We start from the raw sequence: 9,076 nt of genomic DNA on the forward strand, positions 1-9,076 counted from the left end.
CAAAAATGTTGCCATTGTCTAAACACATATGGACTTAATGTGATCAAAGGTTAGCTGTCCATTTCAGATTGTTATTATATACCCAAACACAAGCTTATAAGGGCTTGAGCAGATAAGCATTCTGAATTGCTATTGATTATTTGTTTGTAAACATAAATGGAGTATAAATATAGTTGCCTGGTTTGAGTCTTGTACTGAAACATATTTATCACTGACCCTTTACCATATCCATGCATGCTAGCCTTATAAATATTTTATCATAGAGAATTATAAAAAACAAAAACATTTGAAATACACCAGTCTGTGTATATAGAAGAGGCTGTTTTTATTACTTCATTATTTCAAGTCAGACAGCCTGACAGAGTACCAAAAACCTAATTAATGCAACTCTGGCATCAACTGCAGAGCACTGGTTGCCGGTAGTTGAATAAACAAGGTCTAATGTTATGGTACAAGCTGTGGCCTCTTTGACCCAATGCCTCTGCTCCCACAAAATGAAAGTACTGAGGGTCTTCCATAAGTGAAATGTACCACCATTGTCAGCCACCAGGTACTGGGCCTTCACCTGTGGTGATGTCTTAAGTTAATTTGGGATCAACGCCCTTCATTTGGACTTTTCATAGTTCAGCTCTGCTCAAATACAGGCTGCCTTTGTAACACTGACCCATTTAAGATCAAACAATGGCTGAATTGAGTAAGACCCTCAAAGCAACCACACTCTTCTGCATTTTTGACATGCTTCTGTGATAATGTGGAAAAAAAAGAATTACAAGAATGTTTCACAAAAAGAGTTGAAAACAGAGCAATACAAATATACGCAGTTAAAAACCAAAACAAAAAAAGGAAATACTGTATTTAAGCATGCATTACAAGCACGCGTAGTTTAAAAACAAAAACATCTAACCAGGATTTAAATACAGCCTCTGAGCCATTTTATTCTCTCTCTCTCTCTCAATGACTAGAAAACAGTCATTGGTGTGTCTCCCTCTCTCTCTTTCTGTCTCTCTCCACCTTCTCAGTACCTTCTGCACGTTTTGCACGTCAATCCTTCCAAAGTTCACACACTGTAGGCATTAAACCATTTATCCCATTTTTGAGAACAGTTTAGTCAAAATAGTCTTATTGGATATGGATATAAATGCAAATACAATGAATGTGCCCGTCTTTCTACATCAACCAGAAAACCTCCACTTTAAGCCAACTATATTTTGCCATCTAGTGGTACAACATACAAAATGCCTTCTCCTAAACAAAGAAACCTTCCTCACTTGCTTAAAGCTTTCTTGAATATATTCACAATTTAGGAAAAACTACCAAAATAGAACAATCTTAACACTTTGTTGTCATCATGAATTAATTGCAATTAACATTAAATTAGATAAATTATCTTTTATACATGTAAAAATATATCCCAAAGGCTAAACACCAGAGCCTGTGGGCTTATTTACAGTGTCCTTGCTGCTCTGTAGTTTGCTCATATCGCCGAGGCGTTTTAAAAAACTAAAAAATAGTCCAGTGGTCTCAGTTTTGAACACCACAGGCTTGCTGCTTGCTGGAACAGTGTCACTAGTTATCTGTACATCGTTGTCTGTGGGCTGCATGACAGGAGCTGAGGAAACAGGTGGCTTGATTGTGTTTTCTGCTGATGTGTCATTTGTGTCTTCAGCACCTGATTGTTTTAAGTTGTGAGAAATGTCAGTATAATCAAACACTGGTTTGGAGGGAGGGTGTCCGGCGCCCTCTCGCTCTGGCATCATCCCTTTTTCTTTAGCCACATGATTTGGAGTTCTGACGGGCAGTTCAGTCCACCGATTACTTTCCCCTGCCTCGGTTTTTGGGACTTTAGTAGGCAGCGTATGGCGGCGTCCAAGGTTACGTTTAGGGGAAGGTTGAGGTTTGAGCAAAACTTGAAGCAAATCCTCATTGCTGGGGTCATCAGGATACCTATCCGCTTCCTCATCAAATGTGAGCTGACGGCGTATGGGCGCATTTGGAGGAGGAGACTTCTGATTTTCCAGAGAGTAGTCCCCAGATGAGACGCTGCCACGGCTGTTCTGAAAACGCAAAACTTTTTTAGATGCTTCACGCAGCTGTTGGGCCTCCTCCTCATTATTATCTTGCAGATCTTCCTCATTATCATCAAAAGATCTAACTGTGGTCATAAGTCTAACAGTCCTTTTGAAAGGGTTCCTAAGTCCTCTAGAGTCCTCTTCTTTGGAAGTTTTCATCTCTTCTTCATTAGAATTTTCACTCTCTGCCATTGTGTCCTCGATGTCTGACTGGGCTTTGTGCGAGTTCCGTAAGTTCGCAGTGAGTTCAACTGCTGAACTCCACTCTTTTCTGCCCATGTCCTTAGCTCTAACTGAGGCTTGAATCTTTTGATTTACTGGGGGAAGGGTTTCCTGAGAAGTAATTTCTGAAAGGCTCCCGTTATTGGGACTACCATTAGTTGGGCTTCCACGAGTCGATGAGGGCTTTTCTGCTCTTCTCCTAGAACCACGTTTGATGACAAAGTTTTGCAGCACAGATTCTAATGCAACACTATCCATTTCCTTATCTCTACTGGAGCAGGTAGCTGTGGATCTCCGCTTGGCTGCAATTTCCAGTCTGTCTCTGTGTCTCCGTTTCACCTCTGCAGTCTCTCTAGCTTTGTTTTCCTGCAGGAAAAAAAAAATCCCAGTTCAAACCCTTTAATTTTTCTTTTATCTCAGTATAGGAATATGCCAGCACATATAGCGCGTATATTACCTGCATAGCTCGCAAAAATCTTTCACAAAAGGAGTTGAAAATGGAGCAACACTCTTCCAGTTTAAAATTCTTGGCATCCTCACAGAAGTACTGTGCCACTCTGTCACTTACAGACTGCAACTCCTGAAGATCAGTTTCTACTTCTTTCAAGCAAACCTCCGCTTCCTAATTGGAGCCAAAACCAAAACATTAGAGCATATACTCTCTATTAAAATTCACACAAACTGGACCAAGTAACGAATCACCCACCATTAGAAAATCCTCCATCTGTGCCTTTAGGTCTTCCTGCTTTAAAGTGTTTGCATTGGCATCTTGCACTTTCTTTATTTGCTTTCGATACTCCCCTTCAATGTCACCTTGATGTATTCTAAAAGAATTTTTGAAAGCATTTCTTCTCTTATTCTGATGATACAGCAATACAAGAAGAAAAAAGCCATACAAGACACTCCTATATGGCTTTTAAAAAGGTATTGCTTACCTTGCTGCAGCTTCAATGTGTTTGAGCTGTTCTGGAAATTTAAGCAGTGCTGTGTCCACCTTCTGAGCTTGCTGTGATGAATTAGAAAGTTTGTTGAAAATCTAATTATGCAACTTCATCTTAAGGTGAGAAACACAGACTTCTCAAACAAGTAAAAGCCACTTGCCATCACAACATAGTGCATAAGATTCATTCCAGGTTTGTTTGCTTTGGTATCCACTAGTTTCAACAGAGAAGACATTTTGAAGCCAACTGCATTGCCCGCGTAGCCGCCCTATGATCCGATAAACATATTGAGATCAAACAAATATAAATACAAAGAAAAGTCATCCAAGACTCCACAAACACAATCATTATATACTCACAGCATTCATGTAATTTCCAGTCTTAAGGACCAGGCGAATGACAGCATGAAGATTATCGCAATCTAGCAGCTCTAAAAGAAAACATATATTGTTAACTCCAACTCCAAATGGGCGTACAACTCTGCTTTAATGGGTCTCATGTTTCAAACTCAAGGAATGCAGACATTACCCCTTCCAGCAGTGGTCAAAGTACAGATGAATTCTTTTACTTCATCCATAAGGGGAAAAAATTCCTCCTTCAGCACCAAGCAGCTCAAACGCTCTTCATAGCTAAAAGACAAAACGTTTCCATCATTATCACCACTGACATTTAACATGTGATTTTCATTGAATTACACTCAGGTGGCTTACCTGGGGATCTTGACCAACAGTAACATAAATTGATCTGCTTCAGGGAGAGCAGACATGTCACCTTTGAAATTAACCAGCTGCTTTACCTGCATTTGTGAAATCAGAAAATCTGATTATGTATTTGCAAAGTAAATAAACAAAGGTTTAGAATCACATGACGCAATAGACATGTTTAAAAAAACAAAAACAAAAAGCAACTACAGTACCTCCCCTTCATCCGGAAGCATCTTGCATAATTCCTGCAGTTTTCCAGTACCAAAGCCCAGGCCATTTCCTGATTTGATATCCTCAATCATGTCCTTTATAGACCTGTAATAGAGGTCAAGCGAATCAGTTATCTTTAATTATGTTTTTACTGTTGCTTTGAAATATCTCATTAGTTCTGAGTGTCTGCTTTCATATCACACTTTTCTATGCTTGGTAAAAAAAACTTGGAAAAAAAAAAAGCTGCTGACACATACAAGCCTCTACCTGCTCTAATCACTTTATTTCAACCCTCAGAAAAATACATGCTGTGCAGGACATGAAAATGATGGAATGGAAATGTGCTCAGATTGCAGAAAAACATATTTGGTAACAGCATGAGAAAGAAAAAAGTAGTTAGATTAATGTATCCATATGTTGTTCTCTTGTTTTGCTGGTGACACAGTAGTTTGATCACAAACATTTTACGGATGTTAACAGTAACAGGATTGTTTTCATTCCTTTTAAGATCTGTTGTTTATGACAACTAGCTTTAGGCAATAGATTTACAATACCTCGCAAAAGTGTATCTGTAAGTTACATCAGGGAGATAACCTGTTAGAGCTGTAGAACAGTCTAGTATAGATCAGACCTGCCAGGACATGTCGGCTTTCAGAGATTTTGTGAGTATGATGCAGTCTTATTGCATACAAATATGCCTGCCTCACCTTGTCCTCAGTACAGTGTAACATGGAAAGATTATTGTGCAAAATACTCACACCTTCACAGTGCTACCACTGACTCACCGCTTGAATTGCTTTAGGAAAATTCCAATGTTCATGCTCCTCTTGGAGCTGAGGACAGAAATCTGGGAGGGGAAAGGAGAACAGAGACCGGATTAAAATCTGCTTGTTAGCTGCTAAAACGGTTTCATTGTTGACTTGAGCTCTGTCTTTCGTATCACAGACATCTCAACTTTCCAAAGAGACAGTCGAATCCAAAGGTTAAGAATTCTTTGAGTTGATTGTATTGAACATTCCAGGCAAAGATGCAGTTTTTGCACCTTTTCACCATTTCTCTTACAAAATTCTAGGTGAAAGGTCAAAGTAAAAAGTTAAAATGTGTTGTTAGTCAAATCATGATTGATCTACACTTCATTAAGTAAATGTGCCTAGTGGTGTTTATTAGGGACGGTAGCTTAAATACAGAGCATGGACAACAGAGTGATGTCAGTGAGAACACAATTAGACCTTCCTTCAGCAAACAAATGAAAATAATAATACTCCACCCTTGTACTGAGTGATTTTACATCATTACATAATGTTTCTGACAGAAACATTATACTATTGTTGTCATTTGTTGTATTTATATATTGCAAAGTTGGGCCTATAAAATGTAAATTGTAAAATAAGCAAATGTAAATTGCAATTTTAAGTTTCACATAAAGGGTAATAAAGTTCCTATAGTATCACTATATTCCCAGTTCATAAAATCACCACTTCGGTCACTCTGGTTTTAAATGTTAGGAGAGGAAAACATTGCAGGGACGTCTGTTTTTTCTTATATGTAAGCTGGGGGGGGGGGGGGGTTAATTCAGGTCAAAAGAACTTGCTTCCATACCTCAGCAATAAACAGGAAAGAATATAAAACCTTTCAATCTATTGTACAAACCTTGGGGGTCAAAGTTCCACTACATGAACGGGTGATAGTGACACATTTATAGCCTGGCTAGCTGCACTCACCATTTCCCCTGCTGTGGCAGAACTTGGCAGGCCCCTCAGACTCTGACGGTTCAGAGCTTTGATTTGCTGCTGGGCCTGCTTGTGGCTGAACAGCTCCTCCATATGATCAGTGTCCAGCTCATATTCCCCATCAGTCTTATCTGCTGTCCAGATGTTGTGCTTTCCTATAACTGTGTGTTTGGGTAGGGTCTCCCAGTTGAAGTTGCGCATCTTGGAGCGCCGGCGCTCCAACCTTGAAATTGGACCCAGGCCATGTAGGGATGGAGGTGGAGGAGGTGGTGGCGGAGGAAGTGGAGGTGGTGGGGGTGGAGGTGGGGGTGCAGGAGGACCTCCTGGCTGCATCTTTTAATAAGAACCTCTCAGCAGGTTTTGAATGCATCCACACTCATATTCATGCATAAAAGCTGAATTTCAGCATATATTGGAATGCAGTGAATGTAGAAGCGATTCTGGTCGTTTTTACAGGAATGCGGTGCAAGAGTCAGTCCTGGAGTGACTTGTTCAAAGTGTTGTCAGTTAGGATGATGCATTCCGACTGAAAGAAACAAAGCAGGGTGGGGACACATAAGCTACAGATCTTCATACACTCTACAACAGTGAGCAGCTTTGTTTAGCACAGAGTACAGAATTTACTTTCTTTACTGTACATAAGATTAATTATGGGAGTGATGCCGCCGATTATTTTCATAAAAAGTTTCCTGAAACTTGTGCAAACACTATAATAATTCATGATCCACTTTGGAAACGCATAGAGGCTACTTTAAATCTGCCATAACAGTCACTTTAGGAGATCTAAACGCTCCTGGTGTTTTATCCAGTACAGAGCTATGCTTGTCCACCGTGATCGGTAAACTACTAAAACCAATGTTTGTTCAAACACTTAGCATTATTTTTAGTTAAAGACCGGAGAGAAAGAAATGAAAAGTCAACTCACCTTTGTGTTGGACTCAGCACAAGTCCCATTACTCCGCTTCCCTTTTTGTTTCTTTTCTTATGGCCCTCTTGCTGAAATTTCAAAAGTAAAGAGTGACATCAGCCTGGATAGAGTGTCGAAACTACCTGTGTGTAAATGACACGCCCAGGTGAACTCACTTAAAATCCATGACAGCCCACACCTTCCCAGGCACTCTGGGATTGGCTTATTTCTTTCTCTCTCTCTCTCTTTCTTTTCCCTTTGGAGTTTGGGGAGGCGCTGCGTTTCTATCCATCTGTCAATGAGTTGCGTAAGTAAGCGGTCAACTAGAATGACAAATATTCTGACTCAGAGAGAAAACCCATTGAACATATTTAAAATGTAATAAATACATTATCAACTTAATTAAAAATAAATTAAATGTTATATACTTTAGTAAATATTCCTGCGGTGAGACCGTCATTGATTTGAATTCATTATATATATTAATTTTCAACTAATATTCAGGCTTTAACTCTATATTATGGGAGTTCTCTCACAAAGGTAAGCGGTATAATAAGTCCAGCTCTGATTGGCTGCGTGTCGTTTGACTTCCGCAAACATAACTCGCCGCTTTGATGGAGTCGCAACCCACCCACCCACCCCCCCCCCCACTCCATTTTTTTTAGCATAATTTCACATTTTAATGCACAAGAAAAACTTAAATTCTCACATTTGTCTGTACATATTTTGACCGAGACCAGCACCAACATTTCTTCTTGGTAAACTGCTTGAACCTTGCTCCGTAGATGCTCGTTATCAGATAACGATAACGGATTGCTCACCAGTCACAAGCCCAGAATGTGTATTTGTTTTTGTGTAATAGAGTACATTTAACACCACTAATACAAATTAAGTCGACTGTTTTTTCTACGTGGTGTATATTTATCAAAATCCCACAGGATTTCGCCCTCGAATACATGCCTCAGTTTGAGCTCTGATGACCATATAAGGAAATCCGTACAACGCAATCGGACCCCTGAGCTGGGGACTCGGTACTTAAAAACTTCAGTCCCATTAATAAAACAGGACTGCAAGGTTTGGAGGCCTATCTCCCCCCACCACCACTTCCCCTGCCAGTGGCGGACTCCCTCAGACATCGGTGCGTTGGTGGTTCTTTGTGTCTGGGGGTGGGCGTCCAGGTACACACCGGCTCACTCCTTGGCGGCCGCTTATCGGGGCCTGGAGCCTGGGGCTTGCTCGGGCCACTTCGGAGGTGGGGTGCCCCCGGCCTCTCGGCCTGGGGCTCGGTCACTCAGGCACAGCTGGCTGCCGGCGGAGCTCACGGGCGCGTCACTGCAACTCCCCCTGGCTTCTGCTCCGCGGCTGCTGGGTGAGCCCTCATCTGGGACTCTCCTCAGCTCTTTCTGGGACAGTGGCGCGGCTGCCCCTCTGTTGGTCTTCCTTGGTCTCTTGTGTTCTGGGGGCCTCTGGATGTCTGGAGTTTTGATCTCCTCCACACCTGCTTCATGCCCTGGAGGACGGGGCTGTGGCCCCCCCACACCCTCTAGCAGATCATTACATGAAGGAACCTTTTAAAAAAACAAGCGCGTCCATGCTCACAGGTGTACACACGGGTGATCACACACACAAACTACACCCTTTTTGGCTCCTACCTCAAAGCACACTGTGTTCTGTTGATCTTATGTGCTGCACAATAATGTTTAATATTTAGTATTTACTGTCATATTCCCATATATCATTGTGATGCTGTTTATTCTATTACTCTTGTTCTCTTCTGCTTGTTTTCTTTTTTCTTTCTCAACAGGTGATCCAGGTGATCGATATATGCATTTTTTTCTCTCTTTTTTTTTTCTGCCCGTTCTGTTGGTTTTTGTTTTTTGCCCTTCTCCCCCGTCCCTCTTCTCAGCTGTTTCTCTTTCCCTCTTTTTCCCCTTCTTTCCCCCAGTCAAGTCTGTCCCGTATTCAACAAGTGAAAATAAAATACACAATAAAAGGTGAATCAAATGGACCATTATGGCAAGGCTGGGATGGTCAATTTGGTAAAGTAAATCCGTTGGGCATCTTTCTTTGCCTTTAGACAATAATTCTGATGGCAAAAGAGCCAAACGGGACAGGCAAAAAATAAATAAATAATAAAATAAATAAATAAAACAGGACTGTAAGTCATATTATGATAGAAAATTGACATAAACATTTTTCAAGATCGATACTTCAAATCATCCCGCAAATTGTCTGCAATGCGTTAAACAGTGTTAGTATGCAAGCCATGGGATTTTCTCAGATACTGAGGAAA

The 9,076-nt window shown here is 40.8% G+C and overlaps 1 protein-coding gene across 1 annotated transcript; it reads right to left on the minus strand.

The window, feature by feature from the left end:
• Positions 1–304: 304 nt before the first annotated feature.
• Positions 305–6,938, minus strand: fhdc4 (FH2 domain containing 4). The gene is made up of 12 exons (XM_004560585.4): positions 6,802–6,938; positions 5,868–6,402; positions 4,932–4,993; positions 4,149–4,251; positions 3,943–4,028; positions 3,761–3,861; positions 3,592–3,662; positions 3,393–3,500; positions 3,227–3,297; positions 2,998–3,115; positions 2,749–2,913; positions 305–2,657 (listed from the first exon to the last, which is right to left on the minus strand). The coding sequence occupies exons 2-12, from the start codon at positions 6,207–6,209 to the stop codon at positions 1,419–1,421; spliced, it is 2,466 nt and encodes an 821-aa protein (XP_004560642.2). The 5' UTR covers positions 6,210–6,402; positions 6,802–6,938; the 3' UTR covers positions 305–1,418.
• Positions 6,939–9,076: the final 2,138 nt, after the last annotated feature.

Source organism: Maylandia zebra, linkage group LG14 (genome assembly GCF_041146795.1).
Source record: "Maylandia zebra isolate NMK-2024a linkage group LG14, Mzebra_GT3a, whole genome shotgun sequence".
Taxonomy (NCBI): domain Eukaryota; kingdom Metazoa; phylum Chordata; class Actinopteri; order Cichliformes; family Cichlidae; genus Maylandia; species Maylandia zebra.

Bases quoted from the DNA above. Each gene is read 5' to 3' on its own strand.
- fhdc4 (XM_004560585.4), bottom strand. From the start codon at position 6,209: ATGCAGCCAGGAGGTCCTCCTGCACCCCCACCTCCACCCCCACCACCT. The intron at 3,501-3,591 runs GTGAGTATATAA...ATCGGATCATAG, and splicing joins CTGGAAATTACATGAATGCT to GGCGGCTACGCGGGCAATGC. The intron at 2,658-2,748 runs GTAATATACGCG...TTTTTCCTGCAG, and splicing joins GATTTTTGCGAGCTATGCAG to GAAAACAAAGCTAGAGAGAC.